The sequence below is a fragment of the Microtus oregoni genome, unplaced genomic scaffold (assembly GCF_018167655.1).
Source record: "Microtus oregoni isolate MIOR12 unplaced genomic scaffold, Mior012 000211F_ref0000028, whole genome shotgun sequence".
NCBI lineage: Eukaryota > Metazoa > Chordata > Mammalia > Rodentia > Cricetidae > Microtus > Microtus oregoni.
The window spans coordinates 50,915-76,565 of record NW_024544869.1 but is presented as its reverse complement, the minus strand read 5'-3'; the positions used below and the strand labels follow the sequence as shown (position 1 = coordinate 76,565).

The 25,651-nt window shown below is 38.9% G+C and overlaps 1 protein-coding gene across 1 annotated transcript; it reads right to left on the bottom strand.

The window, feature by feature from the left end:
• Positions 1–13,505: 13,505 nt before the first annotated feature.
• Positions 13,506–24,354, bottom strand: LOC121445574 (zinc finger X-chromosomal protein-like). The gene is made up of 3 exons (XM_041647712.1): positions 24,298–24,354; positions 15,940–16,028; positions 13,506–14,161 (listed from the first exon to the last, which is right to left on the bottom strand). Exons 2-3 carry the CDS (start codon positions 15,998–16,000, stop codon positions 13,506–13,508), a joined length of 717 nt encoding a protein of 238 aa, XP_041503646.1. The 5' UTR covers positions 16,001–16,028; positions 24,298–24,354.
• Between the last annotated feature and the right edge of the window lie 1,297 nt (positions 24,355–25,651).

Genomic DNA, 25,651 nt, shown 5'->3' with positions numbered 1-25,651 from the left:
CATGTCGCACATCCTTCTAGTCCTGTTGTAGCTCGTCGCACATCCTTCTACTCCTGTTTGTAGCATGTCTCACATCCTTCTAGTCCTGTTGTGGCATGTCGCACATCCTTGTAGTCCTGTTTGTGGCATGTCGCACATTTTCTAGTCCGGTTTGTAGCATGTCGCACATCCTTCTAGTCCTGTTTGTGGCATGTCGCACATCCTTCTAGTCCTGTTTGTGGCATGTCTCACATCCTTTTAGTCCTGTTTGTGAAATATCGCACATCCTTCTAGTCCTGTTTGTGGCATGTCGCACATCCTTCTCGTCCTGTTTGTGGCATGTCTAACATCCTTCTAGTCCTGTTTGTGGCATGTCGAACATCCTTCTAGTCCTGTTTGTAGCATGTCGCACATCCTTCTAGTCCTGTTTTTGGCATGTCTCACATCCTTCTAGCCCTGTTTGTAGCATGTCTCACATCCTTCCAGTCCTGTTTGTCGATGTACTCACATCCTTCTAGCCCTGTTTGTAGCACGTCTCACATCCTTCTAGTCCTGTTTGTAGCACGTCGCACATCCTTCTAGTCCTGTTTGTGGCATGTCTCACATCCTTCTAGTCCTGTTTGTAGCATGTCTCACATCCTTCTAGTCCTGTTTGTGGCATGTCGCACATCCTTCTAGGCCTGTTTTTAGCTTGTAGCACATCCTTCTAGTCCTGTTTGTGGCATGTCTAACATCCTTCTAGCCCTGTTTGTGGCATGTCGCACATCCTTCTAGTCCTGTTTGTAGCATGTCTCACATCCTTCTAGTCCGGTTTGTAGCATGTCGCACATCCTTCTAGCCCTGTGTGTGACATGTCTCACATCCTTCTAGCCCTGTTTGTAGCACGTCGCACATCCTTCTAGTCCTGTTTTTGGCATGTCGCACATCCTTCTAGTCCTGTTTGTGGCATGTCGCACATCCTTCAAGAACTGTTTGTGGCATGTCGCACATCCTTCTAGTCCAGTTTGAGGCACGTCTCACATCCTTCTAGTCCTGTTGTAGCACGTCGCACATCCTTCTAGTCCTGTTTGTAGCATGTCTCACATCCTTCTAGTCCTGTTTGTGGCATGTCGCAAATCCTTCTAGTCCAGTTTGTAACATGTCGCACATCCTTCTAGCCCTGTTTGTGAAATATCGCACATCCTTCTAGTCCTGTTTGTGGCATGTCGCACATACTTCTATTTAAAATAGCCTTTGAGTATTTAAGGCAAGAACCTTTAAATAATGTTTTAGTAGTAAAATGAAAAAGCATGGTCCTCATACAAATATTTTTTAAGCACTATTTTCATGGTTACTATTCTTGAACACATTTGATGTGATCTATTTTCATCAGAATGATATGCTTAAAAAAAATAACATGACTGCTAGAGAAGTATATCTCCATGAGATGGGGAATGCAAATTCAAATTCAATCTGCTTAAAACTTACAAATGCTGGCTCGATGGCACATGCCTTTAATACCAGCCCTCAGGAGTCAAAGACAGGCAACTTAGTCTACATGGGAAACCTTGCCCAAAGAAGTAAAAAAAATAAAAAAAACAACTTACAACATTTATCTTCTATGTAAGTAACACATATATAACTTTAACTTGTGACTCTAAGTCAAGGTCGTTGGTTGAAAGTAAATACAATATATAAATTCAAACAAAATGAAATGTGCATTTGTCCTGTTTTAAAGAAAAAAAGAGGGGCCATATGGAAAATGGAAGAGAGAAATGAAAAAGGGCAAAAATCAGGAAAATGTTACAGAGCAAACACCACAGTTTTGTTTTGGTTTTTTGAGACAGGGTTTTTCTGTGTCATAGCCCTTGCTGGTCTTAAACTTATCTACCTCTGCCTCTCAAGTGTTGGGATCATCAAGGCGTGGACCACCACTACCCAGCCAAACACTACAATTTTAAAAAGCTTTACAGAAATCACCAAAGTAATCAGTGTTATATATTATTTGGAAAATAAAACACAAGAAAAATTATTTGACTAAAGACCAAAAATATAATTGCTACATAAATAACCTTATAGCACACATTACTTAGGGGCATCTCCGGCAACACAGAAAGTGCGGTAAAGGTTAATGAGAACTCAGTACCTAGAACATTCTATCAGAAAAGTTAGATTCATTAATGTAAGTCTTTCAAAGAAACACAAAAATGTTCTTTTTGTTCTAAGTCCAACTAGTTCTATTTGGGCCAGCTTGCCACAAGCAGAAGGAAACAGGTCCAAGGCCTTAATAAGTTCTAGAAGCCCCAATGCTCCCAGGAAGCAAGTGTCCTCCCACATGTATTTGTTTACCTTCTGGCTAGACATTTATGTTTTAACTACTTCATCAAACAGTGAGTTTAAATTGTATATTTTAAGACTTCATGTTAGGCTCAATCCCTAATACTGCAAACAAAAATCCTGAAGATACTCATCTAGTATCAAATATTTGCCGGTTTAATTATTTATGTAAAAATAAACATCCATCTCAGTGTGCAAATTTGATTTTGTCTTTAATAAGTGATAAAATTATACTTGAGGAAATTTCTGAAACATATTTGACTTACTAACAGTTAAAAAAAAGACTTACGTTAAATATTAGAAGATACCAGTGTGACAAAGACTACTCCAGTGAGAGAGGAGATGATTATTTTAAATGCAGTAACAATAAATGTGATTACAATTTATTGACTAAGTACTATTTAATACATATTGCAACTCTGTGAAGAAGAGTACAGTACTGTTGACAATTTATAAGAGAACAAATGGAAGTCTAGAAACATTGACTATTTGAAATTACATGGAATTTAAATCTCAAGCCACACAAGTCCCAGTCCAAGTTTGTTAACTTTTAGTCTCCTGAGGAGGAGATCGATATTGGCAAAAGCAACTACATTACATGAAAAACTTGAGTATAGTGTAACATTTAAAGAGGCCACCAGAAATAAGATTTACATATTCATGACTTTTTAGGGATCACACTCAGATCTTCTGACTTGGTGGCAAGTACCTTTACATGCGTAACCATCTTGTTGGCCCAATTCTTGCTTTTTACTATTGGCTTTGAAATACTGGCCCATCTTTATGTTCTTTATAAGAATTTTGCCTAGGTAAATGCAGTTTTGAACCTAATGGAGGGAGAGCATGACAGGACTTTTTGACATCACAATCTGAGTTTTGTCTTGGTTTAATATTAGTTGCAAACTACGAAAGAGATGATCCGGAATTTAAAATGTTACAGAGGTCAGAACCACCAGCACCTAGTACTAACTCCCTAAAGAGTCATGAATATGTAAATCTTATTTCTGTGTGCCACAGTGTGTGCCTACCCAAACACATACACACCAAAAAAAGTTCAAAAAAGGCAAGACTATACTGACAGTTTGTCTACCTGACTTCTGACTTACGAGAATCTAAACTATTTTTTAATCTTTAAAAAGATCTATTTATTTATTAATTTGTGTGCATTGAGTTTGCCTGCACGTGTCTGTCAAGTCCCCTGGAACTGGAGTTACAGACAGCTGTGAGCTGCCATGTGGGTGCTAGGAATTGAAGCTGAGTTTTCTGGAAGAGCAGCCAGTGCTCTTAACTGCTGAACTCTCTCTCCAGCCCTAATCATTCAAATTCTAAATACGTCATTGCACAGATCTGCTGGCAAACAGCTTCTGCAAACTCTTCTAATCTGTCATTTACAAAAATAATAATTATAAAATTTAATCATTCAAATCCTAAACCATGCATAGAACACTGGAAGCAAACATTTTAGTGATTGTTTTGATAGTGCTGAGGATCAATCCCAGGGCTTTGTGAATGATATATAAGTGGCCTAGTACTGAAGTACACATTCACAGCCATTTTAGTCTATTTCTGACACTCAGTATATTATTATTAAATAGTGAATGATATTTTAACATACACCCAGCTTTAAAACCAAACATGTCACTTAAAAAAATACTTGTTGGGAGACTGATACAGTGCCACTGTAATCGCAGCATTCAGAAATAAAAGGCAAGCCGGGCGATGGTGGCGCACGCCTTTAATCCCAGCACTCGGGAGGCAGAGGCAGGCGGATCTCTGTGAGTTCGAGACCAGCCTGGTCTACAGATCTAGTTCCAGGACAGGCTCCAAAGCCACAGAGAAACCCTGTCTCGAAAAACCAAAAAAAAAAAAAAAAAAAAAAAAAGAAATAAAAGGCAAGAGGACTGCTGCAAATTCAAGGCCAGCCCAGCGATGGTGGCACACACCTTTGAGTCTCAGTATTCTGGAGACAGAGGCAGGCAATCTGAGTTCCAAGCCAGTCTCATTTACAGAATGAGTTCCGGCACAGCCAAGGCAACATAGTGAGACCCTGCCTCAAAAACCACCAAAATGGGCCGGGCGATGGTGGCACACGACTTTAATCCCAGCACTCGGGAGGCAGAGGCAGACCGATCTCTGGGAGTTCGAGTCCAGCCTGGTCTACAGAGCTAGTTCCAGGACAGGCTCCAAAGCCACAGAGAAACCCTGTCTCGAAAAACCAAAAAAAAAAAAAAAAAAAAAAAAAAACACCAAAATGTTTATAAATATCTAATTTGTTGATCAACTATTTTACTTTTTCATGCAAAATTTAGAGTAACTGAACATAAAGGTCTCTTATGGAGAAAAGGCAGATGTCTACTTAGTCACATTACAAGAACAGAGACGCTAAGCTGTCGAATGCAATCTTTAAAAGTAAGCTCATACAGAACACGAAAAAGGATTAATATCCAGAATGGCAGTGCTTTATTGTACACTGACTGATTCTATGTATACAAAAAGGGTATCTCACTCAGACTTAAAGGAAAAGAGAAGTTACTTCCCATTTTGGTGAAGGACAAACTGTACACAGGTACAGAGACAAGAAATGGAATGAAAGGACTGAGCAGAAAGTGTGCCACAAGGCATGGTAGGGAATACAGCCAACTGCTAAACTGAAGTCAGATCACAAAGGGCCTCCTGCACCTGGCAGAGAGGCTCAGACTTGATCCTGGAAAGCTGCAAGTTTCTTAATCAGGTCAGACATCAAAATTTCTTGGGGAACTTGGGGTGGGGGTGAGTCTCTAGTCAAGCAGTTAGTTCTACATAACCCAAATGTAGGGAAATGGGGGCTAGAAAGTCAGAAAAAGAAAGATTTAGTGGGCCCCTAAGCCCTAACCCTGACCAGAGGTGTGAGAGCATCTGCCGTAAGTGATGGGAGATCTTCAAGCAATGAGGATATCACATGCCTATTTGCTCTATCATCTTGTTAGCCTTCAGAAAGTGGATGGGCTGAAATGGATCAAGGCAAAGCAGGGAGAGCCCTATGAGTCTGCTGCAAACATGTAGCTGGCAGGTGACAGGAGACAAGGCCTTCAATAAGGACAAGAGATAGCAGGAATGAGGAAGAGAAATGGGTTGGACATCTATTTAGGGATGAGCAGGACTTGTAAATTTGGGCAGTACCCTACATAAAGAAGAATCTAACAAGAAACCAAGTCAGGGGTTTGATTCTGAGTGGGCTAGAATGTAAGAGAAAGAAGGAAAAAGAAGGATCTTTTTTGTTTGTAGACAAATCTCACTCTTGTAGCCCAGCTTGGTATGGAATTCACACTATAGGCCAAGCTGGCCTTGAATTTGAGGCATCCTTCCTACTTCATCCTCAAAAATACTGGCACTAAAAGTCTATGCTAGGCTGTCAATATAATGCTTGCCACCAAGTGTGATGAGCTGATTTTGATCACTGGGCTTCACATGGTGGAAGGAGAGAACCAACTCCTACAAGTGTCCTCATATATTGCAGTACATTTTGTGCTCGTGCACACACCCAGGGAGAGAGAGAAATATAATTTCAAAAATCAACAAAAGCATGTGCCAACACACTCAGAAGTGAATGGTTACTTGTGATAATAATTCAAATATTCTCACAATCTAGATAACTGAATCTATTGTCATTTTCAAATTTCAAACAGAGGGTAGCACCAGAAGGATGCCAATCTATGTAGAAAAGAGTCTAGAATACATGGGGATTACCATTGGAGTCCTTATTTATAAACAGTTCAAGTTTGATGAAGTTGGCCTTATCTTTGAGGAAAGTTTAATAAACTGATCCTAAGCCAGGCACTAATCCTAACACTCAGAAACCTGAGACAACATAATGCAAAACTCTGTCTCAAAAATCAAAAGCAGCCGGGTGGTGGTGGCACACACCTTTAATCCCAGCACTTGGGAGGCAGAGGCCAGCCTGGTCTACAGAATGAGTTCCAGGACTGCCAGGGCTGTTACAGAGAAACACCAACTCAAAACATCCAAAATGAAAAGCAAAAGAACAAAACCTGGCTGAAGAATGGTTAGGAGCAATTGCGGCTCTTTCCCAAATCAGAAGTTTGATTCCTAGCACACATATCAGGTAGCTCACAACTGCCTTTCACTGCTCCAGAGGATCCAACACCGTCTTCTAACTTCCTAGGGTACATATATGACACACACAAACATAGAAGATATACGCACACAAAACAAAAACAAAAATGTGCTAACACCTGATTCTAGCCGGTACTAAAAAGCCAATACCCCACCCCTTTGGTTCCACAGAGCAAGAGCAAACTTGCTGTTCTCACATGTTAGTTTCCAGTCAGTGCCCTTGTAAAACCTTCAATGACTAGAAAATCTAATCATGTTAGAACATGCAAAGTGTCATACATACACTTACCTATAATTCAGAGTTTAAAAACCTGTTTGCTTTCATATATACATGGGAAAACACATTTAAAATACACTGACTTCCCTGATACAGAGCTGTTCTATTATTATACAAAAGTAAAATTCACCTTCAGATTTTCACCTTGAGATCTTGCCCCACCTACTCAACCTGCGAAATTATTCTGAATATAAAATATTACAGAAGAGATTTTTTTAAATATTTATTTATTTATTATGTATACAATATTCTGTCTGTGTGTATGTCTGCAGGCCAGAAGAGGGCACCAGACCTCATTACAGATGGCTGTGAGCCACCATGTGGTTGCTGGGAATTGAACTCAGGACCTTTGGAAGAGCAGGCAATGCTCTTAACCTCTGAGCCATCTCTCCAGCCCCAGAAGAGATTTTTAAAAGAACACTCTGATGGTCCTGTTAAGTACTCAGAATTTCACTATAATTTTAAAGCTACTATTAAAAATGAATTTCTAAAAACAGACAAAGAAAGCTTCAATAAATTGAGTCATCATATGTATGATTCTGCTTAAGTGCCTTCATCTACAGTCATGAAGAACTAGTACTTTAGAATAAGGCTTCTCCAAAATAGAAATGCATGATTTTTTAAATTAAAATTACTTCTAATAATAACTACCATTTGCATTGCATTTTGCAATTTCCTTCATGTTTCCATGTAAGTTTCTTACTTCATTTTCCAGATAAAGAAACAAAGGCACTGAGACAGTGTGTAACTTGGTCAAAGTCAGTTACAGTGAAGACTGGCGAAAGTGCAAGGACACGCCCATCTTTAGAATCCAGGCCTCTTTCTCATCTACTGGTTTTTAAAGAAAGAAATGTTCAGTGTCTAAAACTCAGTATCTAAAAAAAAAAATTATGGATAATCCCAAGCCACCCAGGAATTCTCCCATTTTAGTAAATTTTTCGCACTTCTTTCCACTCTAAAAAGTGAAACCAGCAAGCCTCATATAGTCTTGCCCAACATTTTACCTAAAAACTGAAGTGAGATGCTGGTGAACAATCGCATTAGTAATAACAGAGTTACAGTAAACATAAGGACACTTTACACACCTCCAAGGAAGCTTCGGTAAACCACCTGAAGACTGAAAACTAAGAAATGATTACTTGAGGTGACAGTAAATACTATAGCATCTAAATTTACATTATACTGAAGTTGTTAATCCATTCATTATTCTGGAATGCCTAAACAACAATATTCTCCTTCCCTTTCTGTGTGAGTGTGCATGTGTATGCACGTGTATGTATTTCTTTATAGATACAACTTAAGACCAGCTCTATCTGTGAAATTTACCTATACAATTTTAGATGGAGAAGCAGAAAAATCTCCAAACAAGCTTTAAAGATAAAGTTTTAAGGCAACTACAAATAATAACAATGTTCTACATGCTTGAAAATCACTAAAAAATGTTAAGTCTTTACAAATAAAGATTTTAAGTTCTATTAACACAAAGAAAATAAATATGTAAAGCAATGCATGTTTATTGTTCAATGTAACCATTCCACAGTTTCCCTATTCATTTACAACAAAACCTTTGCCAGTCTTAAAGGTTTGAAATCAATATAGGTTTTTCATTAAAATTTGGCTTTATGAACTATCTTTGTGAATGGCAGAAATCAAGAAAACACTAATGATTTTCCAACACACTACAACGGTTTGATTCCAAAGATAATGAAGTGGATTGTTTAATATAATCTTTACTTAGGATAAAAAAAGATGATGGCAGGGAAGGGGAAAAAAGTTCAAAAATGTCTGTACAAGAGAACACCATGTTCTCTACATCTAATTCTAAAACAACCTATTTCATTATAGCAAAATATGACAATAACATGAACATATATACCTGTTTAAATGCACCTTTGCTTTCTTTGAATTTCTCTGAACCGGAATGGAATAAATAGCACATTAAAATATATTTATTATATATAAAATACATTAAAATATGCCAAAATATACTAAAAAGCTTTCTTCTGTTCATATTTACATTTTTAGGACCATTAAAACTCACTTAAATTGGAACCCCCAGTACCTCAAAGAAAGATAACTGTAAATATTTTTAAAGTCTGGATTCTACAATACTACACTTGGTATGCTGGTGTCAATCACTACTAAATCTATCTCTATATATTTAAATGAGTCTATCAGAGAGGTGAACTTTCTAAAGAGCAATAAAGGCAAAAGGCTGGTGCACAGTTAAGCCTTACTCCTTAGAAGCCCTTTGAAAGCTAGAAGGGTGCCTAGTCAGAAAGGTAGAAAGCAGAGAGAAGCCAGAGGGCTGTCGCCTTCACAGTCTGGGACAGAGCCAACTATTTCCTCTGGCCTTGGTGCTGGGTTGCCTAGTGTTATTATAGAAAATCTGGCATTCATATTTAAAAAACAGTATTTTGGGCTAAGATGGCTTAATGGACAAAGCTTGCCACGAAGGCTGACAATCGTGTTCCATCCTTGGAACCCACACAGTAGGAAAGAACAGATATCCACGAGACATCCTCTGACCTCTATACACAGGCACCATGGCATAAGCACACAAGTAATTTTAAAAACAAAATAATGGAGCAGAGAAATGGCTCAGCAGTCAAGAGCACTTACTACTCTTGCAAAGAATTCAGGTTCAGTTCCCAGCACACTGACAATCACCCATAGCTCCAGTTCCAGGAGACTGGTGCCCTCTTCAGGTACATACCAAGTACACACCTGATGCACCATGTACATGCAAACAAAACACTCATTAAATAAAAATAAAGCTACAACTTTAAAAATAAAATAAATACCATTTTTATACTAGAGCATCTTACTTATAAATTTAAGTATCTTTACTCTCCACTGGCTGCTCAATTACATTCCATATATCATAAACATCCATCTATAAGTCTCTGGCCCTGGCCCATCACCATCAGATCCAAGTTTTTCAACCCTTTCTCACCATCCTTTGCCTTTCCACCCAACGTCGTGTTTACTCTGTATTGGTATGGAGATGAAGCTGCCTCACTGGAAAAGCAGTTACGACATCCAAACATTCCTCTAACCCTCTAGCGAGGGTCCTCATTCTACTAACATTTTATGTCCCTGCCTAGGACACAACAATCATCCACTATGACCCTAAACTTCAGTCCCTTCCTCTTCTCTGCACCTTACTCCACCTATTTTATTAGCCTTCTTTTCTCTATTGTCAGCGTGGCCCTGTCCAGTGGTTTGTGCCTGTACCCATAAGCACATTCAACATACATTCACCATTTCAGCAGCCAGCAAAATCCATACTACTGCTTCCTGTCTTTCAACTATAATGGCTTACACAAAGTGTTTCACTCTAATACCACTTTTACTGATTTCTCAACCCATTATAGTTCACTTCTTCCTTCTCCTAGCCACTCACACATGTTTTTTGAAACTAATCTAAATACCAACAACATTCTAATTGCCCAACAAGAGCCTTTCTTCCCAGGGACTAACACTTTTAAAGAAGCCTCTGTAGCCTCAATAGTGTTGAAAAGACTTTGAAAGTTTGTCACTTTGTCTTCTGTAAACCTCCAATTTTCATTTCACCTCTTTTTTCTTCTCTTTTTGATGAGACCTTGTCTCACTTTGTAGCCTAAGCTAACTTTAAATGTCTACATCATTTTATACCCAAAATATCTATACTCGACACTTTTTAAAGTTAGCACACAAACTAATGGGTTTCATTATGGCATTTTCATACATGTGCTATATACTGTTATTCAACTCACCCTCATGACCGGGTATTGTTGGCTGCCTTCCTCTCCACACTTCTGCTTTCATGCCAGATGTATTCCATTACTCCACCCCCCCACCCCGTCCTGCACCTTCCCTTTCCTTTAAGAGTTCCTCCTTGGGGCTGGAGAGATGGTTCAGTGATTAATAGCACTAGTTGCTCTTGTAGAGGAACTGTTTTGTCTCAGTACCCACACAGTGGCTCACAACCAGCTCCAGGGGAACCAACACCTTCTTTTGACTTCTACGGGCACATGTTACACATACATACACGCAGGCAAAACATTCATACATACAAAATAAATCTTAAATTTTCTTTTTCCCCCTCTCATGGTTCCATTTCTACTTTTATAACCTATAACCTACCCCCCAACACAAATTTAAATCTAGAGTCATCACGAGCTAAAAACATACAGTATGTCTGAGTTTTATCTCTCTTAACATGACAGTCTCTAGTTTTATCCATTTTCCCACAACTATTTTGTTTTTCTTTCAGCTGAAAAAGTGCTACTTATATTCTAGCACTTTTTTTCCCATTCATCTGCTGGTGGCTACCTAGCTGGTTTTATTCTTAGTTATTGTAATGTAGCAGTAAACCTGGGTGTGTACGTTTCTCTGTGATATGCTGACTCAAGAGTCCTTCCTTTGGGTAGATACCCAGGAGGAGGATTGCTGAATCATATATTAGTTCTATTACATTTCAAGAAAATCTCCATACTGGTTCTATAGTAGCTACATCACATACTTGATACTGTTATTATGCAAACACTCTGGGAAATACCAGCGATTTCCATGTGAGACACTTCATATATTCTGTTACTTTATCAATTTCTCCTCTTTCCAAAATAGCATATTTACATTTTCAACTGCCAAGAAATGGAACCTCAATCTTATTTATTTATTTCTTTATTTTTGGTTTTCGAGACAGGGTTTCTCTGTAGCTTTGGAGCCTGTCCTGAACTAGTTCTTGTAGACCAGGCTGGCCATGAACTCAGAGATCTGCCTGCCTTTGCCCCTACCCCATTGCTGGGATTAAAGGCAAGTGCCGCCACCACCGCCTGGCTGCAAATCAAATTTTTAACAGAGCCTACATAATCTTTACCCACCAAACCTACTCCTCCTATTGAATGATTATCATGACCAAATCTTCCAAGACAGAAATCTTAGCGTCAAATGCCAGTCATCTCTGCATTATCTTTCCCCATCCAAGTCCCATCAATCTTCAATAAGAACAAATCTTATCCACTTTACTTTCTAATCTCTTGAGTTCAACTGTCTTCAATCCTCTTTATTATCAAAGTCTTTGGGATATTTAATTTTCTTGTTTTGTTTTTTTTGAGACAGGGCTTCACTGTACAGCTTTGGCTGTCCTAGAACTCGCTCTGTAGACCAGACTGGCCTTGAACTCACAGAAGTGCAGAGATTAAGGACGTGTGCCACCTCCACCTGGCTTGTTGTGTTTTTTGAGCCAGGTCTTACCGGCCCTAGAACTCAATCTTCCTGAGTGCTGGGGTTACAGAACTACACCACTACCACACCCCAACTTAAGGGTATTTGAACGACTGTCTCTTGTTCACTTATTCTTACTCTCTACTGCTACAAGGAATATCTTTCAAAATAAATTTAAACTTGAAATAAGCTACATCTCAAATCCCCCTACAGACCAGCAAAAACTTAAAAAAGGAAAATACTGCTGTGTGTTGGTTAGAATCTAGAAAAATAGATAATCTCATAAACTTCATATGAGGAATTATGCAAAACATTTGGAGGTATTATAACCACACATAAATATACATATTCTTTTCTAAATTTTTATTATTGTGTGTATGTGCATGTGTGTAGCGGGCACATATGTGGAAGAGGATTTTTGTTCTCCCTAGAAACAATGGCTTTCTTTGCGTATTTAGGAGTTTCCAATAACTGGATCACCTACAGCAATGCCAAACACACAAGTTCCATAAAACATGTTGGAATGGATGTTTTTCTTCCTTTTTACAAGGACTATTTCTTTTAAAAGTTCTATCATAACTTGTTAAGACCGTATCTTACTTTGCAGCCTAGGCTTACTTCAAACTTGCAGAAGTCCTCTTTCCTCAGCCTCCTGAGTTTTGAGATTACAGGCATGCATACACCAGCACACCTAGGTTAGATACCTTAGTAACTTTTAAAAGATATTTCCTATAAAATGCTGGTGAACTCTATTATATGGTATCATATATGAAAACTAGGCAAGTTTATAAATAGTGTATTGAGTTTTTATTTACCAAAGTATAGTGCTTTAAGGAGTTAAGAACTTATACTGGGTTAGAAACAGTTCTACCCAACCCAGAGTTTTGTATCTGAAAGTGGAATCAAGAAGTATAATGTTATAAGAAGAAACAGCTGTCCTCATGCCAACTTAAAACATTTGGAGGGCTATCCCCCAAACACCTTAGTTTGGTTCAGTGCTCTAATAAATTTGTCATGCTTGAAATTATGTCTCAGTACTGTGCACTTTCCCATTCTGTTCCATAAACAGTATTTTACACACAATTCAAGTATGCAAGTATTATTGTACATCCAAGAACATAAGTTCATACTTCAGATTTTCTCTGTCCAGTGGTTTGTTTCCTATACCTATAAGCATACAAGAAAATAAGTAGTTTGGTCATACATTTTTTTCCCAAGTTGTTTGAGGAGGATTCCTAATGCTAAAAGAGTCCTAAATCACATCCTTCATGATTTTGCAAAGTCACAGACTGTCTTTCTGTAACTGAAGAAACCACCTCTTTCTATCCCACCTTTATATAGAAACAAGTCAAGCACTTTTCACAATTTTCAATTACCTTACAGACTCCAAACTGAAAACTCATTTTACACATTTATTTTGTTTTATTGGAGACAGGGTCTCACTATGTAGCCTTAGCTGTCCTAGAACTCACTATATAGATCAGGCTGGCTTCGAACTCATAGAGATCCACCTGCCTCTGCTTCCCAAGGGCTGGGATTAAAGGTGTGCACCACCATACCTGGACAAGGTATTTTTACACATTTAATTTTAATGAACATTAAGCAATTATTATTCAATTTTCTTAACAGTGTTAAGAAAATTAACATGGCTTAATTTAGAAAAGTAGCACCCCAACAATGTACCCCGATACTTACAGGAAATCATAAGGTAGTCCTCACAGTTGGTTTTGTCGTCATCTTGCTGATCCACAGGGATCCCATTGGCATCTATGACTGCTTCAGAGGCACAGTCTGCTACCAACACTTCTTCTGAAACAACATCGGCGGCCAAAGGATCAGTGACAATTTCTGCTTCTACTACAGTATCGTGAACCACATGTTCAACGTGACCAACGTCAGACACATGTATAGATTCACTTGTCAAGACATGTTCAGGCATAGATATCGAGGCTGAAGTAATATCAGAAGCTAAAACATCATCCGGAACTGTGCAATGTGTTAAAGAAACTTCTTCAGTTACATCTGAGTCCAGCACTTGCTCTGGGATGATGACTGTTTCTGATACATCTGCTTCGTCCATGATATCTGGACACTGGACATCTTCTATAACAACGTCCTCAATAACATCTTGGATTACAACTGAGTCTGGGTCATCAGGAACAAAGTTGTGCACGGTTATGTCTGAATCCACAACATCTGACACAAAAACCGTTTCTTGTACTTCCACAACAATTTGATCCCCATCCATGTGTGTAGCACCAGCTCCTGAAAAATAAGCAAAGTCTTAAGCAAGTGTGGTTTGAATAAAAGTGACCCCTATCAGATCATATATTTGAATGTTTAGTCATCATGGAGTGGAACTGTTTGAAAGCATCATAAGAATTAGGAGGTGGGTACTTTTTGGAGGAAGAGTGTCACAGAGGGTGAGCTTGGAGGTTTCAAAAGCCCATGTGGTAGGCCCAGTCTCTCTCTGTCTCTCCCTCCCTCCTAATCTGGATAAAACTCTGTAGTTGTCAGCTACTTCTCCAGCCATGTTCCCCACAGTAGTAACAGATTAAACCTCTGAAACTATAAGCAAGCCCCCAATTAATGCTTTCTCTTCTAAATGGTGTCTCTTCACAGCAATACAACAGTGGCTAAGACATAAGTAAATAAAGTTATCAACTTCAGGACTAAATATTCCAATCAGCAAAATTATTATTCAATTTCACCCAAAATACACTAATTTATCAGTTTTCTTAAACATTTAGATTCCCCTGGATCCTCTGCCTTGGAAAAATAATCTATTTTTAAATAAAATTTAAAAAGACACTTTTTAGCATACTCTTTTAAGTACTTACCCCAAATCAATAGATAAGGAAAAACTATTGATAATAATACAATTGAGACAAAAAAAAAAACCTTCAAGACAGTAAAATTCTAGGAACACTAAAACACATTCAGTTACTTAAGGCATGGTTCTAAAACTTAAGTAATGTAACTACAGGTGGCAAATGCATCCATTTATATGCTTTTCATGCATTTTCCTTCTTGGTCTATCTCCCTTCCCACAACTTGTATTTTTTATTTTCCATTTTTCCCATGATTTTTTTCCACTTCCTTCACATCCTTCTCCTTTTTGTTCTGGCACCACCAACAGTCTCCACCTGACTATGGAATCTTAGACTTTGACCTTTATTCTAGAACATAAAAGGATTGGGGTATAAGCGAAAAGGAGGACAGCAGAAAATCTGTCTGAGGCTGTCTATCTCTACTGACAGACACTGAACAGAAATGCCACTGCCAAGGGGCAGTGGGATAAGGGGAGGTAGTAGAAGGAATCTACCCTTGACTTCAGAGTACTGGATTCTATTAAGCCTCCTCCCCACTGTCACTCCCAAAAGCAGCTCATAATACAGGAAACTCTTCCAGAGTCCGTTTTAGTTAAAGGGGTGACAGGAGATGAATCAATTTTTGCCCAGAGATTAAATAACTTAACTGAGATCACAGTTTGCACAGCATATGGTGCTCAGTAAATATTGTTCTCAACAAATGCTACAAACAGAACTATACATCCTTATGAGAAATACAAATCAAAATTTTTGAAAAATCCAGTATCTTGGCTGCCAGTCCAGAAAAAGTTAAGTTTTATGAGTTAAGTAAAGATCTAAGTCTAAACACGAAAATTCATTTCTTTTATATGTGCCTTACATATACACCCTAAAGGTCATTCTTCATATGCATGTGCTTTTACTTCAACCCATGCCATGAAATGGGGTGTGGAATTTTCTTTCTAGTTGTGGTGTCCTATCAGCACTCATAAGTTTTGGGTTTTGGAACATTTGGGATTTTCAGATTAAGGATATTCAACTTGTACTGACAAGAATATTAAAATCATTTATAAGTAAGTCAAATTTTTGGGTAGAAGGATGATAATGTGTTCACTTTCCCATTTGTAGATTCTAAAATCCAAGAGTGACTAACTATGAGAGTTAACAATTGGGCCCATAACAAACTCTCCATCTGGTAGATAAAAAGCACAATGCAATTACAAGTCATTATACCTGTTGCATCAAAAAATGAGTTTGGCGCCTGTGGTTGTAATTCAAGTCCATCTTCATCCATGGCCTTCAATTCTCATCAGTCACAACTCCTACATCAAGGGGAAAAGTGAAGTCAGTGTTAGTTTGGGTATCCTTTTTTTAATGTCACATTTTCATTTTTAAGCACTCAAGTTTTATGACTGACAAATATCTAATAAATAAACATATACATCAAAAGGATCACCTTTACCCAGGCCCATTATTAACTGAGATACATGCCAGGTATACACCTATAATCCCAGCATTTGGGAGGCTGAGGCAGGAGACTCACAAGTTCAAGACCAATCTGGGCTACACAGAGGATTCCAAATCAGTCTCAGCTACACAATAAGAGCCTGTCTAGTGAGGTCATGTCTCAAATAAATCAATAAAATAAAAATAAATTCACTGCAGGGTAGTGGTGATATACACCTTTAAACCCAGTACTTGAAAGGAAGAGGCAGGTCAATCTCTATTAAGTTCCAGGCCAGCCTGGTCTACAGAGCAAGCTCCAGAATGTCAGGGGTACATGGAGGAAACCCTGTCTCAAAAACCCAAAAATAAACAAACAAATAAATTTGGTAGGTTGGGATACTGCCTATATACACATCTCTTTTAAAGATTGATTTGAGCCAGGTGGTGGTATCAGAGCACACCTTTAATGCTAGCACCTGGGAGGCAGAGTCAGGCAGATATCTGAGTCTGAAGCCAGCCTGGTCTACAGAGGGAATTCCAGGACTGCCAGGACCACACAGAGAAACCCTATCTCAAAAACAAAAAATTATTTACCTTATGTGAATGCATAACATACATGGTTCATGCCATTGGCTAGAAAAGGGTGCCAAGTTTCCCCTGGAAGTAGAGTTATGGATGGTTATAAGCTACCACATGTGTTTTAGAATTTGAACCTGGGTCCTCTGGAAAAGCAGTCAATGATCTTTTATTTTTGTTTTGGGTTGGTTTTTTGTTTGTTTGTTTTGACTTTTCAAGACAGGGTTTCTCTATGTAGCCTTGGCTGTACTAGAACCCAATTCTGTAGACCAGGCTGACCTCAAAGTACCTGCCTCTGCCTTCCAAGTGATGGGATTAAAAGTGTATGCCACCACCTCCTGGCAACTAGTTTAAGGTTCAACTAAAAATTCATTCTGTAATTTACTGTGGGAAATTTCTGCACAATTTTGCATTACTTCTTTAAACTTATATACCCTCTCTTTCAACCACTATATTGAACAATCATAGAAACCCAAAGTATCTAATTATAGTAAAGGTAATGGTAGTAAGAACACTCTAGAATTCCATTTTACAGTGAGTGACTCCTCTCCCCCCTCCCCCAACTCGAGACAGGGTTTCTCTGTGTAGCTCTGGCTGTCCTGGAACTTGCTCGCAGACCACACCTTACAGGTGTGTGCCACCGCCTTTCTTAATTGATTTATGCAATTTTTCAGTGTATTTAATTCTTTTGGCATAGGTGATTAGTACTAGCTATGAAATGTTTTTTTTTTAAAGTTCATTTTTGAGCACAATAAAATCAACTTCCTACTCTCAAAAGTCTGCAACCATGAGCAAGAATGAGAATCTCCTCCAGTGATCCCGCTTGCACTCTCTGCCTACCTCCATCTCTCAGTCTAGGCTGCTAGAACAGAGGAACTGAGAAGTCATTTTCCCACTTTGGTTCAGACCAGTGAAATAAAGTCTACCAACAAAAAGAATCAAGTGAATGCCCTGAGAAAGTAGACGAAGTACCAACTGATTTTTGGATTCTGAGCCCAGAACTCCCTGAAGCCCCACTTTTTCTTTCCTTGGGATTTTGCAAGGCACCCCAATGACCTTAATTCTATCTCACCTACTTAGCAAAAAGCAAAAACTTAACATATCAAGTAATATATTACCAAGTACTATTTGGTTACTACTTCAAAAGATCTGACACCAAAGATTTTACTTGCCTGTTTCTAAGTACTGCGTAAATCTCCTCAATAGTTTCCCTATCTCTATTTTCTCACTTTTTAATTCAATCTAAATGGAGCTATTAGATGCATCTTTCTTTGGCCTTTAATTTTGTTAGTAAATACTATATACTCATGAAAATTTTAACAAAGTAATTTTTCTAAGCATCATTCCTGTTTAATCTTAAGTTCTAACTCCAAACTGTCTTTCCATCATTCTCTTTCCTACCATTCTCCCAAGTACCTCCCAGCACCACACAGGCACACACACTTCAGTAAACAAAAATGTCAGAACATCTCAACCCTGGCCTGACACACTAGGGCCATATAGTTCTTAAAGAAATATCACAAGAAACCCAAAACTTATATAACAAATGTTTTTCAGTGTGTCAGCGATGATTCTATTCACTTCCAGGAAATAGCTGTTTTGTGTTAAAAACAATTTGAAATTAAAACAAATGATGGCTAAATTAATAAACAAAAAACCCGGTTGTTCACCCATGAAAAACAAAGTGTACATGCTCTAAACTGTCACCACCCACTCCCTACCAGAATTACCTCTGGCTAGAATTCTTTTCCCTTTCTAAAATTGCAACTATGAAATGACAAATCTAAGTTAACCCTTTTTTTTCTTGGGGGGGGGGTTCGAGAAAGGGTTTCTCTGTAGCTTTGGAGCCTGTCCTGGAACTAGCTCTTGTAGACCAGGCTGGCCTCAAACTCAGAGATCAGCCTGCCTCTGCCGCCCAATTAAAGGCGTGCTGAGATTAAAGGTGTGCGCCACCACTGCCCGGCTAAATTAACCTTCTAAGCATAACGAAATATTACATGAAATTAAGTCAACTAAGGGGATACATTAAGGTTCTTAGGTTCCACATTCCTCAAATCTCCCTACATAAGACTAATTCTCATTAACTCTAAAGATTCTCAACTTGTTTAACAACTACTTTGCTCCACTTTTATCTCTCTTGGCTTTTCTATTAAGACTCTAACAGGTAATCAATTCCACTGATTCTGAAGTTCATTCCTGCCTGTTTTTCCAAGTGCCATCCTAAGTCTCTTCCCCTTCTCTACACAGCTAGCTGCCCTGACTCCCCTCACCACACTAAAACTGAAGCCTAATCCTAGTCTGGTACACTAAACTATTTTCTCTTACTGTTTTCTCTCTACTCCCCTGGGCTATTTGCACAGACCACCAAAATTTATATACTCAAAGCAGAACCTTAAGCCTCTACCAGACTGACGACTCTTGGCCACTATTCCTTTCTCCTTCTTCCCCACTCACTGTCAGTCCAGGATGCCAGATCTTGTCAACTACTTCTTTGCAGAACTTCTCAGCAATCCATCCCAGTTCTTATTATCTCCAGTCTTTATTACTGTCTCTCAGCTTCATACTTCCTGATCCCTGAGGCATGAAAATAGCCTCTCAAGTACCCTTGCTCTTTACTGCCACTCCCATAACAAATCTAGGAACCCAGCACAAGTTGAATCGGTGCCAAATTCTGAGGCATTCCTGTTATCTGTGGAAGACTAATCCTCCTACCACTGCTTTGATCACGGCACTCCCCTGGGCTCAGAATACTTCAGCACCCCCCTACCTCACCCCACCCCCCCCACCCCCCATATTCATTCTACAATATGAACCTGACGTGCCAGGAGACAATTATCTGCTGTTATTTTCATCTTTTAATCATACACATATTCTAACATATTCTAGCAAACATGGAAGAGGGCCATTGCAAAACTCAAATAGGTTTGGAAAAATAGACTTTGTACTTACAAGTAGAAATGACTATACTGAGGGCTTTGTAACCCCTCCAGGGTTAGACTTGTTAATTCCCTCTGACAATCAAAATGAAATTGTGTTGTTAGAAATACTCTCTGGGGTAAAATCAAGTAAGGGTCATTGCAAAAGGTGGACCAACAATGACACGGATTTGTCTGTGGAAGTGTCTGTGTGCTGTGGAGCAGGAACCAACCTCCAAAAGTAGCCAAATAAACACAATGGTTCAGAGCACCAAGATGAAATCCAAATGAAAAAGAACAAAGAACCAAATTATTACTACCTTTCTCAAGCACCCTCAAAGCACCTCTGAGATTCCTTCACCCTAGTTTGGAAAACTATTCCCTCCTGGTACATAAGTCGTAATTCTGAAAGAAGTCACAATGGAAAATGAAGTTTTAAAGGAAATACTGAACTGGGAGAAATCCACAAAATTCCCACGCTTCCTTACTTCCAATCTTTAAAATAGAACAATAAACACTCCCACCAACTCAGTAGGAAGAGTAATGGCATTTTATCTCTTAAATTCAGAATTTATGATAATTTGCTGATTTTATATTTCTTTAATTTCCTTTTGAGGAGGTGGAGAGGGAGACAGGATCTTACAGCGCAGTCCCATGCTGGCTTCAAACTTATGGCAATCCAGCTGAGTTCTAGTTCCGTATATCCACACATTGCTTTGACTACTTTCTTCGGTAAATTAACAGGAGTCTTAGATATGTATATTGCCAATATACATATACAAAAACCACTTTTTTGCTTGTGGTCCCCTAGAACTTTGATTTAATAAAATGGCTGACTACCGTCATTTCTGTCACACTCAAGAGAACTAATTTGTAAACTATATGGTAGATAAAATGGTTCAAATCCCGCCGGGCGATGGTGGCGCACGCCTTTAATCCCAGCACTCGGGAGGCAGAGGCAGGCGGATCTCTGTGAGTTCGAGACCAGCCTGGTCTACAGAGCTAGTTCCAGGACGAGCTCCAAAGCCACAGAGAAACCCTGTCTCGAAAAACCAAAAAAAAAAAAAAAATGGTTCAAACTTCCCAAGAGTAACAAAAGCAAGCCTATCCAGAATTATTTTCAGAAAGTAAAAATGGTGAAAATTTACAGCTATAAAAACCTAATATCTTCCCTCCAAAGTAAGCTTTCCTAATTTTTTGCCACGTTGTTCATTATTAGCTATTTCTCCAAATAGTCTCAAATCCAGACACATATTTTATTTCTCTTAGGTTAACCCTCAAAGTCAGCTATTCTTTTTATTTTTCAGGACAGGGTCTATTCAGCCCTGGCTGCCTAAACTTACTATTAGACCAGGCTGTTCTCAAACTCACCCTCCTGCCTTTGCTTCCCAAGTGCTGGTACTATATTAGCCACTATATGCCTGGCTAAAGTCAGATATTCCTAAATCTCATCAGTTTTTATTTATTTTCGCTGTTATCACTCTAACAAGCTCTTCTCAACTCAAACGTATGCTCAGTGGGCCCTTCAATCAAGATTTGACCCCTTCTTAAACAAAGGAAATTTTCTTGGTTTTTTTGGTACTAGACGTTTCAAGGGTCTTTGAACAAAGAGCAGGTAGTCTACCAGAAAGTTGAATCTCAGCCTTCTTTTTCAGTTTCTGAAGCAATTCCTGCCTCAGTTTTTCCCACTGGTATTACAATATCTATGTCATAAGGTCAAGCTAAGTTCTTGCATACTAGACATTTTCTTATTGTTTTTCCAGGCGTTGCTAATGCATTTTTTTTTCAGAACTAGAGATTGATTCTAGACCTCGTACATGCTAATGCTAGGTTAAGTGCTCTACCACTGAACTAGATGGAACACCAGCCAGCTCCTTCCATTTTCTCTATTTAGTCTTCCTTTTGTTTTGTGGTCTCAGAAAAGGCTGGCTTGTACTCACGCAGCCCCAGGCTGGTCTCAAATCAGTAACTATTCTCCTGCCTCAAACTCCTGCGTGCCACTCTACTGGCTTCTCTATTCGCTCTTACTAGAGTTCCTATTACAGGATAAATACTCCTAAATCTGTCCTCTATTATCACTAACTTCCCTCTTATTTGCCTCTGAATTATGAATTGATGTGTGTGGGTATGTGCATGTGAGTGCAGGGTTCCAGAGGCAGGTGTGGGATCTTCTGGAGCTGAAGTTACAGATGGTAGATCTGTCCAACACGGACGCTGGTCTTCTATAAGCTCTTAACCACTGAGCTGTCTCTCTGACCCCCAACTTTCTCTTCTTATATCTACTTTTCTACTAACTTTTCTATACTAGCTACCTGGACAGTCACAAATAAGATGCTTTGTTTTGTTTTGAATTTGAGACAAGGTCTGTCTATTATGTTGTCCCTGGCTGTCCCGGAGGGCCCTGGGATCTAGAGATCCATCAGCCTCGAGTTCCTAAGCAAACTGAGGTGTTTTCCCCCCTATAGTTATCTTCTAAATTTTTTTGGTAGACAAACATCTTCCCAGATATTTCTGAGACCCCAATGCTTATTCTATTTCTTCTCTAGTGCTCCATTATTCAGTTGGCTGTTTTGGAAGCCCCTTCCAAACTGCTGGGTTTCTTCAAAAGCATTGTTCCTTTTGGTTGTTCACATTTATAAACAAGTTGCTAAATTAGTTACACTGACAGCCGGGAGACTTTCCTCAGCCCCAATGAAAAGCTCTGCTTTGACAAGTAGTGAATTTGGGTTCTAACAGTCACCATCTAAGTCACAGGCATCCTTTCTCATATCAGTATACAAGAGAGAGAAAAACCCGTGTCATCAGTCAGGCTTTCATTCAACAGTGGTAAAGTGCAACATTTTCCATGGCCAGTATCCTAGCCTGCAGAATAAGCCAACTAAAACACTGCCCCTTAGATGGGCCTGGTGGCACAGGCCGACAATCCTACTTGGGAGACTGAGACTGGACTGTGCTACAGAGTGAATTCAGTCTTAAAAAGAAAAAGAGGGCTTAGAATATAGCTCAGAAATAAAGTACCTTGCCTAACATGCAATACAACCCCAACCTTTGTGGATTTTGTTTAGTTTTATTTTTTGTTTTTTTTTTTTTGAGACAGGGTATATTTCTGGCTGTCCTGGAACTTGCTTTGTAGACCAGGCTTGCCTCAAACAGAGATTAGCCTGCCTCTGCCTCCCTGAGTGCTGGGATTAAAGGTGTGTGCCACCATTGCCCAGATACCCCAACCTTTGTTGCCACAGCACCCATTTTGCAAATTCATGTGTACAAACAAATGTGCAACTCAGATAATTTAATGCATTTCCTTCTGCAAAACCACCAAAGATAAGCCCTACCTACACCCAAAGGGAAATGGCTCAGCTTTCACCACCTGGCTACATCCACGGCTTGTTCTTACAGGATACCACTTCTTAGCCACAGATTCTCTAAAACTCTTGGTTTTTGCCATTGACAGATTCTAAATTGCTTTATTCAAGAAGAAAATCACAGTATTCTGATGAAAAGTACATTTCAGGGTTCCCCCCAACGCCAGGTTTTTATTTTTATCCTCAATTTGATTTTGGCAGAAAGGAAAAGCAAAGGTATTTGATCTTTATTCTATGTTGAATCCAAAGTCATAATTTTTATTGTACAAAAAATTTAGTATGGAAGTGTGTAAAAAAAAAACACAAAAGCTGGGCGGTAGTAGTGCATGCCTTTAATCCCAGTACTTGAGAGGCAGAGACAGGCAGATCTCTGTGAGTTCGCTTGGCTGGCATGTGTGAAACTCTTTAAAAAAAAACTAATTTAAAAAAAGTAAAGTCTTAATCCCAGCACTCAGGAGGCAGAGGCAGGCGGATCTCTGTGAGTTCGAGACCAGCCTGGTCTAAGAGCTAGTTCCAGGACAGGCTCCAAAGCTACAGAGAAACCCTGTCTCGAAAAAAACAAAAACACCCCACAAACAAAAAAAATTTAAAAAATTAAATCTGGGGCTGGAGACATGGCTCAGCAGTTAAGATCACTGACTGTTCTTCCAGAGGACCCAGAGTCAATTCCCAGCACCCACACAGTGGGCACAGCTGTGAGGTGGAGGCTCCAAGCCCCTCACAGAGAGAATGCCTGCTGCTGTGAATGGAAGAACTCTGTCCTTCTTTGCCCTGTCCCACTTGGAACTTTTTGTATGTTTCACTCAGGAATTCAATGCCAAGTTTTTGTTAGACTAGTTTTTCCATAAAACCATTCTGTGCCAATTGGTAATTTCAAGGTTTTGTTTGTTTAAAGTTTGAGTCCGAACTTTCACAATCTATTAAAAATTGGCCCTAAAATGACAAACTTAAAACCCTTATTTTTCCAAAACCCTTATTCTATTCCTGTTCAGATTAAGAACTGCCAAAAATATCCTCTAAATTTAGCTGCATTTGAAAGCTAACAATACCATACTGTGTTAAATGCTTTTAAGACTTGCTCGATGGTAGAAATAGTACAGGCTTTGCACTTGTTTTCAGACATAGAAAGCATTAACTCTTTTATAAAACAATGTCCTTTAAATTCATGCAGTAATTTACCAATCCACTGTTGCCATATAACATTCTACTGTTTATCATAAAGGAACAAACGTAACAACTCTGGTTCACCCTCTCCCACTTCAACTGTGACTGATTTTTAAGTTGCTTTGTACCTTTTGCTGAGATTTTCAAAGTCCTACTCGCGTCTCCTCAAGTAGAGTATTCTGTCTTTAGCTGTAAGTGCAGTACTGGAGTGCAATGTGTAAAACGAGGATGAAGACGGTATTTAAACATAAAATAGAGAGATTAATTTAATCTACATTGGACAAAAATATATGAAATAAAACCATCCACAGGTAAAACTTAAAAAAATCATTTCCCATCAACTGCAATGCAGGGTAAAGAAACGTTAGTGTTATAAGGAAGTGCTTCCTTGTCCATTTCCTTAGTTCCTCGAATCTCTGCAGCCATCTTTTACCAAACTGGGTATTTAATTAATTGCTGGCCTAGTCATCTGATAATTTGTTAACTTAGCTGAGTGTTTTTCTTATGCAGTCCCTTTCTCAATGAGTCATATATATAACCTTGCATTTAAAAAACAACAACTTAGGCTGGGCATGGTAGTGCAATACCTTAAATCCCAGCACTAAAGAGGCAGAGGGTACTCCTTGAGTCTGACTGAGGACAGCCTGGTCTAAATAGTAAGTAACTTCAAAGATAGCCAGGACTACACAGAGACCCTCTCTCAAAACAAAACAAAGCCTTTCTACTACATTAGAACTTAATGGGTTTTGTGTCGTTGTGTTTTTAATTTTCATTACACTTCTTTATTTAGTGTTTATGAGTAGATACATGTGGATGTGCATATTCGCAAGACTCACATCCTAGTGAAGACTCACATGACAGCCTCCAAGTCAGCCTTCCCTTTCTATCATGTGGTCTCGAAGAACTGAACCCAGGTAGTCAGGCTTAGCAGCAGGCATCCTCACCTGGCGACTCATTTGCTATTGCTAGGTTTTGATTTTTTGAAAAAGAATTCTCACAACAGCCCAGGCTGCCTTTGAATCACAACAATCTTCCTGTCTCAGCCTTCTGAGTGCTGGAATGACAGGTGGAGCTACTCTATATATATGCCTTCCATTTATAGTTTACTGTACGCTCACCTTCAACTACTTTATTCAAACTAATTCTCTTCTTAATTGTCTGGTAACTACTTTAAAAAAAATCACATATTGCCACTTGGTACTTTTTATATAGTTCAGTGCTAAAGTGCTTGCCCAGCATTATGAAACTGGGTTCTATGCAATACCACAAATATAAACTTTGAGCATTTATTTATGGTTTTATTAATTATTTTTGCTTGGGGTTGTTTGTTGAGAATTAGTCTTTCTATGTAACCCCGACTGTCATGGAACTCCAATGTAGACCAGATGGCCTTGAACTAGAGATTCTACCTGCCTCTGCCTCCCAAATGCTGGGATTAAGGGCATGGGCCACCATGGTAAACTAATTATGAACAGTTAACAT

What these genes read in the sequence shown, in the direction of transcription:
- LOC121445574 (XM_041647712.1), bottom strand. Translation starts at nt 16,000, where the DNA reads ATGGATGAAGATGGACTTGAATTACAACCACAGGCGCCAAACTCATTT. An exon ending in CTCATTTTTTGATGCAACAG is followed by an intron (nt 14,162 to 15,939) that starts GTATAATGACTT and finishes CTTATTTTTCAG; the next exon opens with GAGCTGGTGCTACACACATG.